General features: G+C 54.7%; 1 protein-coding gene and 1 long non-coding RNA gene across 4 annotated transcripts; both read right to left on the reverse strand.

The window, feature by feature from the left end:
* Nucleotides 1-1293: 1293 nt before the first annotated feature.
* On the reverse strand, nt 1294-12173 carry UBXN6 (UBX domain protein 6). Of its 2 annotated transcripts, XM_045545133.1 has the most exons (11): nt 11947-12173; nt 9035-9198; nt 8573-8637; nt 7501-7629; nt 3813-3910; nt 3257-3332; nt 2631-2715; nt 2322-2541; nt 2119-2249; nt 1892-2040; nt 1294-1444 (listed from the first exon to the last, which is right to left on the reverse strand). In XM_045545133.1, the coding sequence occupies exons 1-11, from the start codon at nt 12027-12029 to the stop codon at nt 1316-1318; spliced, it is 1329 nt and encodes a 442-aa protein (XP_045401089.1). In that variant the 5' UTR covers nt 12030-12173; the 3' UTR covers nt 1294-1315. The 2 variants fall into 2 exon arrangements, with proteins under 2 accessions (XP_045401089.1, XP_045401081.1); XM_045545125.1 differs by lacking the exon at nt 11947-12173 and having other exon boundaries at nt 9035-10908.
* A 4658-nt stretch (nt 12174-16831) lies between these two features.
* LOC123634006 lies at nt 16832-18143 on the reverse strand. 2 transcript variants are annotated; one of them, XR_006733842.1, is made up of 3 exons: nt 18044-18143; nt 17395-17534; nt 16832-16857 (listed from the first exon to the last, which is right to left on the reverse strand). It is a non-coding gene; the product is annotated as an uncharacterized LOC123634006 (long non-coding RNA). The 2 variants fall into 2 exon arrangements; XR_006733841.1 differs by lacking the exon at nt 18044-18143 and adding an exon at nt 17842-17876.
* Nucleotides 18144-18290: the final 147 nt, after the last annotated feature.

Raw genomic sequence — 18290 nt, forward strand, 5'->3', positions numbered from 1 at the left:
TTATGATGAGGCCACTGCACTCCAGCCTGGGTGACAGAGCGAGACCCTGTCTCAAACAAAAATCACACTTGTGGCCTCAAAGCTTTGAGTTTGTCACTCAGGTGGCAGTGGCCACAGGCTTCTGGGGACAGTCTAGAGAGAGGAGACCCGGGTGTCCTTAGGAAGATCAGCCACATGGGCCAGCCTGGGGTGAGGGTGAGGGGCGCATCTAGGGGCCAGCAAGAGCCCAGGCCCGGGCACCCCCACCCCAGGTGCAGACCCCTCTTCCGCCAGTCAGCTGTGGGACCCAGGCGCGTCTCCCTGTGCGCGTCCTGCGGCTACTGTACCAAATCAACTTGGCAGCTTAAAGCAACACGTTTGTCATCTCACCGCTCTGGAGGTTGAGAGTCTGACACAGCCCTCACTGGGCTGATGTTAAGGCATGGCAGGGCCGGTCCCTCCTGGGGGCTCCAGGGAAGAACCCGCCTCCAGCCTTTCCCAGTGTCTAGCGACGGCCCGCATCCCTGGGCTCAGGGCCCTTCCTCCCCCTTCAGAGCCAGCAGCGCAGCGTCTTCCAGTCTCTCTGCCTCCGACCCTCCTGCCCCCTCGTGGGAGGACCCTGTGCTGACACTGGGCCCCCGGGTCATCCAGGGTGATTTCCTGTCTTAAAATCCTTTATCATATCTGCAAAGCTCCTTCTGCCACAGGAAGTAACAACTACAGGTTCCAGGAATAAGACATGGACATCTTCAGGGAACACTGTTCTACCAGTCACAACAAGCCAGGCCCGTGGGCTCAGCACAGCCCCTGCCTCGTCCCGGAAACTCCTCCCTGAAAAGAGGTGGCTCCTCTGAGGGGGCTGGGTGGCCAGACCCCGGCCCCACCTGAGTAGGAGCCAGCCCAGGCCCCAGGTGCCACTCAGCTGGCAGCCGCTGGCCCTGCCCTGGGCCACATGGTTGGAATGAGGCACCAGGAAGCTATATCCAAACACCCTATTTATTTGGTTTCATAATTTAATAGTTACAGGTGTCAGCAGCACCCCCGTTGGCAGCCGCAGCACTCTCTGCATGGGAACTGGGCTGTGCTGCAGGCCTGCTCTCCTGCCAGGGAGACACCCAGGGGCTCTGTGATGCAGCTGTGGGGCCACCCCACGCCCACCCCGGGGGGCTCAGGCATCTCCACACCCTCCCCCTGCATTGGGCTCCCCGGCCAGCCTGCTCCCCTCCTGTGCCCTGGCACAGGGCATGTGTTTCCAGAGGTGGCTGGAGGCTCTGTGGGGACAGGGACAGGCGGGCACGAGACAGAACACGGGGCTGAGGCCAACCCTGCTTTTATTTCACGAGAGCTTCTCGATGGCCAACAGCAGCTCAGGCTTCAGGATGGATGAGTCAGGTTTGGCCCCTGCAGCCTTGACGTCCTCTAGCACGGCCGTGTCCCACGAGAATGTCAGGAGGGCCGAGGGCACCTGCAGAGGCCGGCAGCTTGTCTGTCACCTCTTCTCTGCGCAGCAGCACAGTGGGAGGACATAGCCAGGCAGCTGGCCGTTCCCATGATGGGCCCCTCTGAGGGCCACCTGAGCTGGGGATGTCCTCCTGCTGCCCCCATGAGACCCTGCATGTCCAGCCCAGCCTGGCTGCTTGGTTCTGCCCCCTGGAGGGCTCTGGGCACTCAGCACACCAGCTGACACCCCCCCACCCCCGCCATTACTGGTGGGAAACTGAGGCACAGAGGAGTCATGAACTCAACAACCACACTGCCACTAAGTAGAAAAAAGGGATCCACAGCTGGGCTCTGCTCAGGTCCCCGCTCCTGAGCACAGCCCCTGCTACAGAGCACCTCCCTGTGCCGACCCAAGGAGAAGCCCCAGAGCATCCAGGGAGGAGGAGGAGCTGCTGCAGATGCCGTCACTCACCAGCCCACACTCGTTCAAGGCCAGGTTCTCGTCCTCTAACAGCTTCTGCCCTCCCGAGGCCAGGAGCTCGAAAGGCAGCCAGTCGTTGAGCAAGGCCTCACGGACGAACCCATAGACCGCCGCCATCCGCTCCCGGGCGTAAAAGGTCCCTGGGGAGTGGGACAGTCAGAGCAGGCCTGGGGCCCTGGAGCCCACCCAGCCGCCCTCCCCGGGCTGTGGGTGCCCACCCTGCAGCAGGCAGCCATCGGGCAGGCGCACGCGCAGTAGCGCATAGGTGTATTTGCGCAGCTCCCGCTGCTCCTCCTTCTCCCGCATGGCCTTGGTCCGCAGCACGCTCAGCCGCTCCACCGCATCGGACCTAGGCACACAGGAGGCTCAGGCCGCTAGTCCCAGCATCCCCGCCCACCCCACCTGTGGGCACCCTGCCCACCTGAGCCTCTGCTCCCGTTTGATCTCCTCTGCCGTGAGGTTGAAGAAGTCCCCGGGCAGGTCGAACTGCGAGGCCAGGGGCGATGGCCGGAAGATGCGGCGCTGCCGGTGCAGGGTGGCGCGCACGGGCTCGGTGGCCAACAGCCGCTCCCTGTGCCTCTCCAGGCTCTGGGGCTGGGCCAGCACGGCCTCGCTCAGCACGTAGAACTCCTCAGGGCCCTCTGCAGAAAGTACAGGTGGCGGCAGGCTGCTAGCCGGACCCGCGCCGGGCCCTCCCACTGCCCCAGTGGCCAGGCCGGTCTGCTCTTACCCTTGTCGGCAACTGGAAGCATCACCTTCTGGAACCCGATGGCCTCAAAAAACTCATGGGCCCCTTCCAGGCAGTTAATGCGCTCCTGGAGGCGAGCTGGAGGTCACAATAGCAACAGGGCTCTACAGCCCCCCACCCTGAAGGGACCAGCCCCGGGGACTGCCTCGGAGCAGGGCGCTAACAGCTGCTTGGAGGTCACGGCACCCTGGGCTCCGCAACCAGGCTTGCACAGTGAGGCCAGAGGCCCTCAGGGGTGGGGAGGGCAGGTGGGTCCTGGCCGCCAGTGCGGGACACCTGCTGCAGCCAACACAGGCCGGGACAGCCAGGGCCTGTGTGTGGAAAACCTGCTGGAGCCGACATGCCCCCCGTGCCGACGTGCTCCCAAAGAACTGCAGCTGGAGAAGAGTCAGCGTGCTGAGGGTGGGGGAGAGGGCAGATGACCCACAGACTTGGGGTGACTCTGGGGCACAAAGCCCTTGCTCTGCCAGCTCTGCCCCGGCCCCTGCCCTAAGCAGGCTACACCCGCTGCCTGCAGGCCAGCAGCCCCCACCACCAGTGGGGTCTGTGCGGCGCGGCCTGGCCATGGCAGCCACGCCAGGCTAAGCACCCTGGAAGGCAGCGCCCACCTGGAACACCTTGTTCTGTAGCTTGATCTTCCGGTACTTCTCCTCCTCTGGATGCAGGTGGATGTTGTCCAAGTACCTGGCAGTGGTGAATAGGGCACAAGCCCAGGTGGGCCACACGCCTGGCCCTCTCTACCTCCCACCCCCAGGGGACAGCATCCGAGAGCCTTGCTGAGCCTGGGGTCAAAGCAAAGAAACACCCAGGGACCCAGGGTGTGGGGGAGTGGGGGCACCGTGGAAACAGAAGTTACTCTGCAGAGCCCACGGAGTCCGCCCTGGTAGGGGGACCCTGCCTCCTCTGCACAGTCCTTGGGTCCCTGAGGGAAGCCAGGGCTGGGAACCCTGATTCTTTAAACCCCTTCATTTTGCAGACAGGTAAACTGAGGCCCAGGAGGCCCAATCCCTTCCCCGAGGGCTCAGAACAGCGTAGGTGGTGGGGGCTCAGGGAGGCTCTGGCCTCACCCCCAGCCCATGCTGCTTCCGGGCCACCTCGGCAGGTCAGGATGGAGGTCTGGGGGAAGGGGCTGCATCGGGCCGGGGTGGGGGGGCTGCCACTCACTTGGCAATGGTGTCCACGCCCAGCTTCACTCTGTCGCGGTCCTTGTTGAACGTGTGGATCTTCATGATGGAGGCGGCCACTGGGTCGGTGGCAAAGTGCTGGGGAAGGGGAGGGGAGGCATGTGGGAGGTCATGTGCCTGAGGCCACGCACCCCTCGCTCTCCAGGTGACAAGACTGGGAAGAGGAAGGGTCGAGATAACCCTCTCCCAACAGAGCAGTAGCATTTAGCAGACACCAACTCAACCATGTGCACCGAGCACACTAAGGACAGGCGAGAGACCCCCGGGCGGCCCCGGCCCTGCCCGGTCCTGGTCCTGCTGCAGCCAACATGGAGAACAGAGTCTGCCCTCACATCCTACAGGCCACGTTCACGCCACAGGTCCCCGCCTGGCACTCTGGGTACAGCACTCGGCTCCAGCACTGAGACCCACAGAGGCTGCGGCTGCTCACTGAACTACCGGCCACCGTGGACACCATCCCTGGCCGCCTCAAGCCCCGCGAGGCACGCTCTGGAAGGACTCCCAGGTTTCCAAGGGGAGGCTGCAAGTCCCCTTCCTGGGTCACAGGAATGCCAGGTGGCAGAGAGGACGCAAATGAGGTCTGTGACCTTCCATGTCTGACATGCAGCGGGGGTAGCCCAGCCCCGCCGCTCCCCGGGGTCCCACCTGCTTCTATAGAGGAGGGGGGAGTCACAGCTGGAGATCCGGGGGGTTCCCAGAGCCAGCCCCGGGACTGCAAACAGCATCCCAGGAGGGAGAGGCTGACGACAGGTCACCTAAGGGAGGGACAAGTTGGGGAACAAATCTGTTCACACTCAGTATAACCACTGCACGTGGCTACACCCCCATGTCCCTCTGCAGCCCAGAAAGGCAGCTGGGGGTGGTGAACAGCAGTGTCGCCTGGGGCGATGTGTCAGGACACGGACCACCTGCCCAGGCAGCCCACAGCCTCCGCCCCACCCCCAGACACCCCAACTGCGCAGCAAGGAGCACTCAGCAGCTACCTCTGTGTCACAAGGACCAATGACCCAATCTGAGCCACTCTCCTGTCAACTGCAAATTGGGACCCAGCCCAGCCTGCAAGTTTAGTTGCTAGGTTGAGACGGGGACGGGGGCAGGAACATGAACATCGCAGGGCAGAGAAAGCAGGTCTGCAGAGAGAGACAGCACAACAGCTAGGTGGCAAGGCGTCCCCAGAGCATCCAGGAAAGCACACTGGCCCCTGTGAAGAGCCACTGCTCCAAATGCTGCCCTCGGATGAGGGTCAGGGCCAGGGTACATGAACATACAAGGCGCAAGGGAACACGGCGTCCAGAAAGGAACCCAAACCCACACAGGAATTCACTGTGGGATACAGGGAGGATTCCATACCCATGAGCAAAAGACGGGTGTTTTCAATATATTGAGCAAAAATTCAACAGCTATCTGGAAAAAAAGAACATTGGCTCCCCCCCTCATACTTTACACAGGGATAAATTCTAGTTGGATCAAAGGCTTAAACGTTATAACATAACAGACAAGCAAAACAACAAAGCACTAGAAAAGCCACAGGACTATTTCGGCACAGCAGTGGGGAAGGCCTTTCTAAGTATGACCCAACACCCAGAAGCCATAAAATAAGACCAACACATTTAATCATACAGAGATCAAAAATTTCTATGAGGCAAAGTGACCAAAAGCAGAACCAAAAAATAAACAATTCGGGTAAAATATGTGCAACTCATGTCATAGGCAAAAGCCTAAATTCCCTAATATGTAAAGAGCGCCTAGAAATCAATAAGAAAGACACTGCCCAATAAAAATATGCAAAGGATGTGTTCTCATATGAAAACATGACCAATGTAACCCAAAATAAGGGAAATGGAAATTAAATCTATCCTGAGATGTTATTTTCATCTGTCAATCTGGGCAAAGATCAAAAAGTATGGCAACTTTAGGAATAACATTAATCGGGTGTCGGGCAGATGTGGGGGGGAGGGGATGGGTATATACATACATAATGAGTACGATGATGTGCACTGTCTAGAGGATGGACATGTTTGAAGCTCTGACTCGGGGGGAGGGGGGGCAAGGGCAATATATGTAACCTAAACTTTTGTACCCCCACAATATGCTGAAATAAGAATAAAAAAAAAAAAGTTTGGCAACCCACAGTGGTGGAGGGACAGAGAAACGGCTGCTGGAGGGGGTGTGACTCCCCCTAGACCCTATGGAAGATCATCAGGTTACAACCAACCACGTCACCACTGCAAAGTGTCCCCCTGTCCCAAGAACTCCAGTTCTAGAGCTCAGCCTACACTGTGAAGTGATGTCAGATAAGGTTTTTCATGGCACAACTGTGCTTAACTAGCAAGAGATGGGAAATGTCCTATGTGCTCATCAGCAAGGAGGCAGGTTACATAAGTGACAGAATAACTAGCAGGGGAGCATTACGCAGTCACTCGGAGAGAATGCGGAATTTGTCTTCCAACGGTTCAGAGAGAAACACACTGGTGATAAAACAAATGCGGCAAAATTTTAACACCTGGCACATATGGGTGGGGAGAACATGCCCCTTGCCCCCATCAAAGACAGCCACGTCCTGATCCCTGGAACCTGCAGATACGTTAAGTCACAGGAGAATTAAGGCTGCTAATCAGCTGACCTTAAAATAGGGAGGTCACCCTGGATGACCCGGGGCCCAGTGACAGCACAGGGTCCTCCCACAAGGGGACGGGAAGATCGGAGAATGGGAGGCAGAGAAACTAGAAGACTGCGCTGCTGGCTCTGAAGGGGGAGGAAGGGCCTCTGCTGGACGCTGGGAAAGGCGGAGGCGGGTTCTGCCCTGGAGCCCCCAGGAGGGACCGGCCCTGCCACGCCTTGATTTTAGCCCAGGGGGGCCCGTGTTGGACTCTGACCCCAGAACGGTAAGAACAAAGCCACTTGTAGAAATTTGTTACAACAGCATTAGAGAACTCACACCCTGGCTGAAAGGGCATGTGAGTGTTCTCTGTACGACTCTTCCAATTTCTCTTTAAGTTCGAAATTAGTTCCAAATAATGAATTCCAGTGAGTTCTCCCTTAACATCGCTGATGGTTTCCCACACTGCGGATTTAAGTGAAACAACGTAGTATGTCCTTGAATAACCTCATTTCCTCCAACATTGTTGTGTTATGACAATAAAGAAAAAAATTGGTTTCATTATGTGTCGTTTCAAGTATAAAGTCACAATTTCTAAGAACCTGCTGACGATGTTAAGTGAGAACATACTGTACAAGAAAAAAAAAATACTGTGGAAGTTTTGTGTGCTGATATAATACCTCAGAATTTCTATGTTAAGTATGAACAATATATGACCTTTTATGTAAAACAAAACTATGAAGGCAGACACACACATACATGGATAGTTTGCACATACGCAGGTATCTTGGTAAAGGGACCTCGCTACCTAGAGCGGCCCCAGGGAGGGTGGCCGGAGATGGCGGGAGGAAGCCTTTCTCCATCCACTCTTGTGTCTCCTGTGTTCTATACATGTGTCCTCTCTTTAGAGAGATCAGAACAGAAACAAAAGCAAATAAAAGCATAAATACAATCAAAGCACTTGCAGGATTTTGCTGGGGATGGAAGCCACCTGGGGGTCCTGGAGGTGGCTCTGGCACCGTAAGCTCTGGGGTGGTGGGGGACAGGGGGACACAGGGCTGCCACTCACCGAGAGAATGGCCTCTTTTATGTGGGCATCCCGCTGGTCCTTCCTCAAGGTGGCCCCAGTGAGCGGGCAGGTGAAGTACACACCAGGCACTGCCAGGTGGGTCGAGCCCTCTTCTTTGGGCTCAGGTACCTGCAATGGCAAAAGTGTCCGGGTCTGGGCTGTGGACAGAGCTCTGCCACCCTGGAGCCACCCAAGTGCCACAGTCCTGAAATCGTGGCCCTTAGAGTCCCCACACTGTTCCTTCCACCTGTTCACCATGGGAGATACCCAGGCCAAGTGATCGGACCCCTCCAAGCCTGGTCTATAAAATGTTCCTTCGGGGGCAGCTCAGAATTAAACAAGGCAGGGAACAGAAAGCATGTAGCACCTGAGCTCCTGACAGACTAAGTGCTCGACAAACAGCAGGCTGGGCACCTGCTCGCCCTGGGGAGGAAGGGGCTCTGGGCTGGAGTCAGGAGGTCCTGTGTCCTCAACGCGTCCTGGCCGCTCTCCGGGCCTCGATTTCTAGGCAACCTCTAGGATCTCTTCCATGCTTAAATTCAGCAAATCCTCAAGCTGCTCTGAACCCCTTCCAGCCAAGCTCTTGGGACCCACCTCCTACAGGAAGACCTCCCTGATTATACCTGTCTCCACAGAGCCCCCCAACTCTCACAGGAGGCAGGAAAAGTCAGTGCCAGGGGATGGGCTTTGGGGCCACGGATGTGGTTCCCTCCCGCCCTTGCTGGTTCTGAGGTGTGGGACAGAGGACGGGGTCAACACCTCTCTTAACCTCAGCACTCTCTGGAAAAGTGGGACGTGTAATGGCACCCACCCTCCAGGGCATGGGGAGCAACCAGTGCACTAACGTGGGTCAAGCCCAACCCTCAGAGCCCAAGTGGGCGCTAGGCACTGAGCCCTGAAGGCCCCAGATGACACTGCATGAAGGCAGGGCTCCCAACAACCCTGGGGCCCCAAGCACACAGGTGACATGTCTTCCATGTCTCCCCTCTCTCAGTGAGCCCTTCACGGGGTCTGAGCTGGCCCCAGCCCAAGCTGCCCCCCGGGTGTGATGCTGCAGCAGTTGTGATTTTACCACATTGATCCCTGGAACCTCGGGGCTCCCGCTGACGGTGGCTTCGGCTCGAAGTTCCTTTCTCACTGGAAGGAAGGAACAAGTGGAGGGGAGGCAGGGATGAACGGATGGCGCGGGGGCCCCTGCCCTGCCCTGGCTGCCTGTGGCCCCTCCTGCAGGGCTTAGTCTGCGCCCACCCCTCTGCCCAACCGTCCCCCCCGCCCAACTGTTCCCCACCAGTGTCTCCTGACACCAGCTAGTCCTCTGGGCTCAGCCCCTGCCTCCCTTCCTGGAAGAAGCCTCTGGTGGCCGTGTCCCCAGACCATGGCAGTCCAAAGCTCTCCGCAGTAGGCACGCTCCCAGTGGTGACTTTAAACACCCCCCGCCCCTGTGTCAGTCATGTAACCTCTTCCACCCAGAGCTAAGCGCCCGGTCTGGGACCCGCAAACCACCGCCCCCTCAGCTGAGCAGGGCGGCACTCACCCTGGTTCCGGATAGAGTCCTGCGACATGGGGCCCCGTGCCCTGGGCTGCTTCTGCTCTAGCCGTGCCAGGGCAGCGGCAGCTGCCATCTGCGCCTCATCGGTGGGTCCCTGGCGGGGCTGCCTGAGAGTCGGCTGGTTGGGCTTCTCTCTGGGGGCCTTCTCCCTGCCGAGTGACCCAGGGACACAAGTGTCCTCCCAGGACGGCCAGCAGGGCGGATGTGGTGTCCGATGGAAAAGCTTCTGCCCCACCCCAGCTTCTGCCACCTGCCCCATCAGACACCGTGGGCCAAGATGCCTGTTTCCCAGGGCCACCCATGGCCACCAGAAGGTTCTGTTATGGGCAGAAGAGCCCCTGGAGGCAGGAGATGCCAGGTCTGCTTTGAGCTCTGCCCCTTTGGGCAAGTCCTGCCCCAGCTGGGCCTCAGCATCCTCATCCTTAAAGTGGGTAACAGCAGCCCTGCCACGTGTGCAGGCACGCTGACATCATCAGGAGTTAATGAGACCCGAAGGGTGTCATGCCCTCCCCTCCCTTCCTCCCTCCCAGCAGAGCCTGCTGTGTGACAGGCCCCTGCTGGGAGCGTGCCCCAGCTCAGCTGGTTCACCCCTCTGAATGGGCTCTTGGGGAGGTCTCAAGATCCCCTTTTCGCAAACCCAAGAGGCTCATGGATGCTCAGGCAACGCATCCCACGTCACCCCATTGTTACCCTGGGCGCCTCAGCACACCGGGCCCAGGTTATGCTCATTTAATCCCCTCTCTGCCCTGCTGGAATGACCCACGTGGCAGACGGTTCCATAATCTACTTAGCGTGCGGTGGCCTGGAGATGGGTGCTGCACAGAGAAGTCCCTTCTCCCAACTTGCTCAACTCCTCCGTCTCGCTCCTCCCAACCTACCCCAGTAGTTCAAATCATCTGAGCTCTAGGTCCATGGAAGCTTCTAGGGGTCCAGGCTCTCAGTTCAGGCCCCTCACTCCTCTGGCTCCACTCAGACACACAGGCGGCCCCCTACAAGTGTCCCGAGGCCTCTGGGACCTGCTTCCTGCCATCCCCGCCTCTCTCTAGTCACCCCCACAGCCAAAAACCTCAAGCTGAAAAGGAGATGACTCACATACACCCACCCTGGCCCCAACTGATGTTTAGATCTTTCCATAAAATCAGCATTTCCCGAGACACCCCACCCGGACCCGTCACGGACTCTCCAAAGCCAGCAAGCACCACTCCTCTGCACGAGGCCCACCCACACGCTGCAACATCCCAGGGGCCCTGCACAGCCTGGCCTGTCCCCTCCTCTGCTCCTGTCTACACTGGGCTCCCACACCGCAGCTGGTCCCCATGCAGAACCCTGGCACTGTCTGTGCCTTCTGCCCAAGATGCCCTGCCTGGGGGTGGGGGGAGGACAGAGAACGGCTGGGGCTGTGGCAGAGAGATGTGGAGGGGACTGACTTCTATAAGGCTGAGTCTCACCTGGTCCAGGTCCAGCTCAGATATCACCATCTCAGAGATGCCTTCCCAGACCAGCTTATGGTTCCCTCCACCAGCTGCTACCCTAACCCTGCTCACTCACTCTTCTTCCTGGCCCAAGCACTGCCTGATTGCTCAGCATGTGTGTACTCGATTATCTGTCCATCACCTCCCACTAGATGAGCCCTAGTACGACAGCCCTTGTCTTGTCCACCGCCACAGCCAGAAACAGTGTGGCGCCACCCTCCCCACGCTCCTTGAGTCTGCAGTGTTACTTGAGATCTCCTCTCTCCTTCTAGCTCCAGGTCTGACCTGGCCATCAACCACATGCCCCCGATGCTTCCTGTCACACCCAGTCCCAGCAGCCACAGCCCTCCCCCCACCAATATTTGTTGAATCAGTGACAGCAGCCCTGACTTGCCCACACCTCCTCTCCCTCCCTCATCCCAGCCTCCCTTCTGCTCAGCCCCTTCCCTCCAAGAACACTGATGTCCTCACTGAGTCCCTACCTCCCTCACCCCCACCCTCTGCCTCCCTGCCTCTTCTCCTACCCCCTTTTGGCCCCCACCTCCTGACAAACCTGTTATTCCTCACGGACCCCTGCCGAGGTTGACATCATTCCCCTCTCCATCCCTGCCACCTCCTGCACAGCCCCCTGCAACAGCCTCAGCCCCTCCAGACTCTGTTTCTCTACCTACCAGCTCCACCTCTTCCCTGGCCCTCCACACACCCTCCACCCTCCTGGCTCAGCCATACCCATGCCCTTGTCCTTTCCCAAGTCCTCCCCAGACAAGCAGGACGATAATCAGGCCATGCACCCTCCTCCCCTCCCTTGCCCATCACCCAATCTGTCAAGAGTCCCCTACCTCCACCCATCCACCTCGAGGCTCCTCCCAGACCTTCTTCAGCCCCTCCCAGCGCCCCCAATTCACCCAGATCTCCCAGGTCACTGACAGCCCTCCCAACTACTGACTCCCTGGCCTTCCAGACTCTGGTCTCAATTCCCGTCCTCCCACGTGCTCCAGAACCAGAATCCCATTCCCAGGAACGCTAAGCCTCACGAGGAGTCTCCACACCCCACCATCCTTTTGGTCCCAAGGTCCCTCCACCGATGCTCAACTTCCCGCAGGCCCCGCCCCCACGCCCCCCACCCACTCCCTCCGACCCTCCTCCTGCCCCACCCTCGGAGATCTCACCTGCCCCCAGCGCCCACGCCCCGCCCTCTCTTGCCCCACCCCCAGGCTCTCCCCTCCCCCAACTATCACCCTCCCGGACCCCGGTTCTCTCTCCCCTCTCCCTTCCTGCCCCGCCCCACGAACCCTCGCTCCCCTCCCCCTGACTCCCACCCTCCGCCCCCTCCTGCCCCGCCCCCCAGGTCTCGCCCCTTCCCCCGACTCTCGGCCGCCCCTCCCCGCCCGGCCAGGGCCTGAAGCCCCAGCGCTCGTCACGCACCCCGCGGACTCTGTGAGCTTCTGACCGGGTCCCGCGCTCTTGAACTTGATGTCGGCTTTGATCTCCTGGAAGAATTTCTTCATGGTGGCGGCGGGCCCGGCCGCGGGGGGCCGCGGGGGACGGGGGGGGCGCACGGCCCAGTCGGGGAGGGGCCGCCTGGGGCCAACAACCGGAAAAAAAATACCGGGCCGCCGGAAGTCCCGCCTTCGCGCGGCCGCCCACGTGACAATCGTCCGGGCGCGCCTGTCTAGCACTTCGCGCCTCTCTGGTCCGGCGCGACCGCCCTGCGCTCTGGGGCTGCCTCTCCGTGGTTCTTCCGGACTCCGTTGTCAGGACGACGAGCGTGCTTCTAGCTGGAGGCTGTGCCTGGCGCCCTCCGCCGCGTTCCCCAAGGGGCGACCGGAAAGAAAGGGACAGGCCGACCGACTCCCGTGGAGAAACCGCTGGTTCTGTCGCTTCCCCTGCTCAAGAACCTTCCGGGGCTCCCCAGCGCTTACGTGATAAAGTCCTCAAATCAATATGGCGGCATTCAAGGCCCCCCGGGACCCAGCCCTGTTTGGGTCCCTGTCGCCCCCCCAGACACCCTGTGTACGAGACAGTGAAGAGGATGCACCAAGCTGGGGACCCACTTTGGCGAACAGGGCGGAGAGAATCCAGTTAACGGTGACCTACACCGGGCCGTTCCAGGCGGCAAAGGAGACACCCAAAGTGACAGCTAAAACAAACTCAAAAAACGAGCTGCAAAGTGAACTGTCATGGGCTTTGTCTAGGAAATGAAAGAGTCCCAGGGTGGCTGGGTTAAGGGGAAGAGAGGAAGGCTGGTGTTGAGAAAGAATTGAGGAGTTGAAATTAAGAAGACTGGAGATTATCCTGGGAGCGTTGAAGAGATAGAAGGAAGAACACGGTGCACCCCAAACTTCAAGCTTGCTGATCTTCAGCTTCCTATCTACGAAATGGGCATAAGAATAGCACCTGCCTTGCAGGAGATTGTGGGGATGCTGATGCAATTAGAAAGTTCTCAATAAATGGCAGATGTCATTATATATTGATTTATTCCTTTAATATTCCTTGAGAGTCGGCTCTGTACCGGCAGTGAAGAAACAGACAAAATTCCTTGACCTCATGGAGCTCATCAGTTTTTGGAGGAAGGTCGGGAGAGAAGACAGAAAATATGATAAATGAATAAAATCTGTGTTAGGGCAGATATGGCAGAAAGCAGGCGGGAGGCAGTTTGCAACATCAAAGGGGTCAGGAATAGTAAAAGGACATTTCTGAGCCCACTAGGGAAATCGGAGTATGTCTGGGCATTAGGAGATGTAAAGGACCTATTGTTAATTTTGTTAGCGGTGATAATGGTATGGTGGTTATGTTTAGAAATACATTTTTTTGGTCGGGCATGGTGGCTCACACCTGTAATCCCAGCACTTTAGGAGGCCAAGGCAGGGGGATCGCCTGAGGCCAGGAGTTCCAGGTTGCGGTGAGCTATGATCAGGCCACTGCACTCCAGCCTGTGTGATGGAGTGAGAAACTGTCTCAAAAAAAAATACATTTTTTGCAGACATGCATTCTCATGTATTTATGGGTGAAATGGCATCTGAGCTGTGCTTTAAAATACTCCAAGGCTGGGTGTGGTGATTCACACCTGTAATCCTAGCACCCTGGGAGGCCGAGGCAGAAGGATCGCTTGAAGGCAGGAGTTTGAGACCAGCCTGAGCAAGAGCAAGACCCCTTCTCTACAAAAAAATAGAAAAATTAGCTGGGTGTGGTGGTGGCACATGTCCCAGCTACTCAGGAGACTGAGGCAGGAGGATCGCTTGAGCCCAGGAGTTTGAGACTGCAGTGAACTGAAATGACACTACTGTACTCTAGCTGTGTAAACAGAACAAGATTGTGTCTCAAAAAATAAAAATAAAAGCAAATACATATGTACACACATATTAATATATACATATATTTTCATACACCCACCTATGAAGCACATACAGAAAAATGTTAAAAACTCTCAAATATAGATGTCTGGTTGTGGTGGCGCACACCTGTAATCCCAGCTACTCAGGAGGCTGAGCCAGGAGGATGGTTGGAGCCCCGGATTCTTAGACCAACCTGGGCAACAAAGGGAGACCCCATCTCAAAAAAACCAAAGTCCACAAATTGTTTGGCACGTCTCTCTTTGAAAAGTAGAGCCTATTTCCTCTTTACTTAAGTGTGGGCTAGACACTTAGTGACTCACTTTTAACAATTAGAATAACAGAGAAGCAACAATGTGTGATTTCTGAGACTAGGTCATAAATGGCACTGCAGCTCTCCCCTTTGTTTCCTTTTCTTTCTTTCCTTCCTTCCTTTCTTTTTTTCTTTCCTTTCTTTCCTCTCTTCCTTTCCTTCCTTCCTTTCTTTTTTTTCCTTTCCTTCCTTTCTCTTTTCTTTCTTCCTTCCTTTTTCCTTTCTTTTCTCTTTCTTTCCAAACAAAGTCTTGCTCTGGCTCTGTTGCCCAGGCTCCGGTGCAGAGGCCCAATCATAGCTCACTGCACACTCCAACTCTCAGGTTCAGGTGATCCTCCTGCCTCAGCCTCCCCAGTAGCAGGGACTACGGGCATGCGCTGCCACACCTGGCTAATTTTTTTAAAATTTTTGTAGAGACAGAGTCTCACTATGTTGCTCAGGCTGGTCTTGAACTCCTGGACTTAAGTGGTCCTCCTGCCTCAGCCTCCCAAAGTGCTACAATTACAGGCTTGAGCCACCACACCCGGCCAGGGCATGCTGATTAGAAGGAGTATTTCACAAAGAGAGGGCAGGGGCAGTGCCTTTGAAACCTTAGCTTCCTCTGGCCAGGTGCCAGTCCCCACATCTCGGGCAACAGGAAGTAATAGGTGATGACAGACGGTGTAACCTTTGGCCTATCCAGGCTCTGATCTGGGAGGAAGGTGGGGATGCCCTTCTGTCTCAGCCTGACAGTTTGGGGGTCCAAAGTGGCTCCTCAGGCCCTCCCCACCTCCTTCTGTTCCCAGTTTCCATCAGAGCCTGATCTTTTTCCAGGTGCAGATGGGGAATCTCTGGTAGGCTGCTTTTCTGTGCTGGCTCAAGGTCTGGGGGAGAAGTGTGCTCTGAATTGGGAGGGCCTTGGAGGTGGGGACCAGCAGAAGTGGCATTCTAGCCCTTGGAATGGGCTTGAATGGGTATGAATTTGAACACAGCCTGCCCTTCACCAGGCCTCAATTTCCCCATCTGTACCAGGCCCCAGTGACCATCTTCCTCATTGATCCTGCGGCTTTCACGCTTGCCCCCCACTCGAGGGTGGGCAGGTTTAGCAAAGAAAAAGACAGGAAGCCCGGTTAGATCTGAATTTGAAATCCACAACACTTTTTTTTTATTGTGATAAAATATATGTAACATTACATTTACATTGGTTCACTTGGCTAACCTTTACAAAATTAAAAAATAAAATAAATTTACATTGTAACCATTTTTAGAACTATGTGTCAGATATTTTTATTTGATATGTACAGTATCATTCTTTTATTGTAAAATGGACAATATACAATTTACCATTTTAACTTTCTTTCTTTCCTTCCTTCCTTTCCTTCTCTCTTCCCCTCTCTCTCTCTTTCTTTCTCTTTCCCTCCCTCCCTCCCTTCCCTCCTTCCTTCCTTCCTTCCTTCCTCTCTCCCTTCCTTCCCTTTCTTCGCTATGACAGCAGCCTTGAACTCCTGAGCTCAAGCATCCCTTCTGCCTCAGCCTCCCGATTAGCTGGGACTACAGGCAAGAGCCACTGTCTTCAGCTTAACCATTTTTAAGTGCACAGCTTAGTGGCATTAAGTATAAGACATTCACATTGTTATGCAATGATCCCCACCACCTGCTTCCACGACTTTCTCATCTTCCCAAACAGAAACTCTGCCCATTAAATAATAATAATTCTCCCCCCAAACTCCTGGTAACCTCTATTCTGTCTCTGTGCACCTGATGACTCTAGAGACCTCACATGAATAGAATCATACAGTATTTGTTCTTTTGTGTCTGGCTTAATTCTCAGAGCATGCTAATGTCTTGTAGGTTCATCCACGTTGTAATGTGATAACAACTTTTAAAAATATTGCAAGGGACATACTTATACTAAAAAAGTCATTCCTTGGTGTGTATCTGGAATTCAGGTTTAACTGGGCATCCTGAATTTTATCTGGAAATTCTACCTATGGCCTTTCTCCACATAGGAGCCTAAGGGATCTTTTTCTAAAAAACAGCTCTATTGATATATAATTTATATACCATGAAATTCACCTGTTTTAAGTGTACAGTTCATTGAATTTCATTATCTATTTACAGAATTGTACAGCCATTACCACAATCTAAATTTAGAACATTTCCATCACCCTAAAAAGAAACCTCATACCCATCTGCAGTCACTGTAGATCCCAACTCCAGCCCAAGGCAACCACTAATCTACTTTCTTTCTTGGAAGATTTGCCTTTTTTGGACATTTCATCAAATGTTACATGATTTTGGAATCACGGAATATGTGATCTTTTGTCTGGTTTCTTTCACTGAGCATAAAGTTTTGAAGTATCACTTCATTTCTTTTTGTTGCAGAATAGTATTTCATCATATGGATATACCACATTTTGTTTATCCATTCACCAGCTGGATATATGGGTTATTTCTACCCTTTGGCTGTTATGATAATTCTGCTATGAATACTACTGTACAAGTTTTTCTGTGGAAGTTTTTGTTTTCATTGCTTTTGGTTAGATAACTTGTACATTAACTGGCTTGTTCTGCCATAGCAAAATGCCATAGACTGGGGACCTTAAATAAACAAAAATTTATTTTCTTACCATTCTGGGGACTGGAAGTCCAAGATCATGGTTGGTTTCTGGTGAGGGCTCTTTTACGGGCTTACAAACGGCCACCTTCTCCCTGTGTACTCACATAGCAGAGAAAGAGTTGTGAGGACACCAGTCCTAGTGGATCAGGGCTCCACCCTTATGACCTCATTAAATCTTAATACCTCCTTAAAGGCCCTATCTGCAATACAGTGACATGGGAAGTTAGGGATTCAAAATATTAATTCGGGAGGGTGCATAACTGAGTCCATAGCACCTAGGAATGGAACTGTTAAATTACAGGGCAAGTCTACGTTTAATTTTTAAAGAAATCATCTTTGTGGAGATAAATTTCAATAGAATAAGGATTTTCTTGAGACTCAAGTACTATCCTTGTACCCTCTGATCAAATCCATCCATTGGTTTCCCAAGAAGTTCAAATAAAACCCAACCTTCTCACTAACGTCAACAAAGCATTATGATAAATCCTCAGTGGACCCCTTTAGCCTTATCTGCTGCCCCCCACTCACCCGCTCAGTTGTCCCAGGATCAGGCGTCTGTATTTGCCATCCCCTCTGCCCCAGATGCCCTCCCAGGGCTCCCTTCACTATATTGGCCAACTTCTATTCACCTTTCAAATCTCCGATTAAATTTACTTCCTCCAGAAAACTCTCCTCCGTGGTTCCTCAGGAGAGACAAAGTCGCCTCCATTCCTTAGCTTTCTTCTTAAGCACCCTGGTTATTATGTTTTGAGTTCTTACCAGGGATTCCCTAATTACAAAAGAAAATTAACATTTCTTTGCACTGCTGTACTTGATTCCTGCAAGGGAGAATCACAGCATTTAAGGCTCCCAGGATTTCCTAATGCCGGGCCCAGTTTGGCGCGCTTTGGGGTGGGTGGCAAAGTCACTGAATTCTCATGACCCTATAAGCCCCATTTTACAGGGGGGGAGACTGAGGCACAAAGCTATTAAGTATCTTGGCCACTCAGTATTCTATATATTTTTAGTATATGATTTAATATGCATATTGGGTATTTCGTGGTCTTGGCACATAGTAAATACTCAATTAACCTTACGCAAGTAAAGAATTGTTCTGTGCGCTTTGTGGCTGGGTATCTCCCAACCTCTCCCATTTGCCCCGCCCCTTCCCATAATCCCACCCCCTCGAGCTGGCAATGGCCCGTCCCTGTTTTGAGTTGAACCTCTCTTCTTATGCTATCCAATGGCCGACCCCTGCTTAAGCCCCTCCTCCTATGGTGGCCAATGTCCGCTCCCTACCTTGGGGGGCTTCTCTTGTGGTATCCAATGACCTGCAGCTCTACGTTAAGCCCCTCCTCTAGGGAGGGAGAGGCTATCAATGACCCGCCCCCTACGTTGATTGGCCTTGCTTCCTGTGGTATCCAATGATCTGTCCCCAATTAAAGTCCCTCCTCGTGTGGCGGTCTGTGTTCCGCCCCTTTTAGCTAAGCCCCACCCCTTCACTCCCTTAGCCCTTCTGTTTCTCTTCTCCCACCTTTTCCCTTTC

Source organism: Lemur catta, chromosome 1 (genome assembly GCF_020740605.2).
Source record: "Lemur catta isolate mLemCat1 chromosome 1, mLemCat1.pri, whole genome shotgun sequence".
NCBI lineage: Eukaryota > Metazoa > Chordata > Mammalia > Primates > Lemuridae > Lemur > Lemur catta.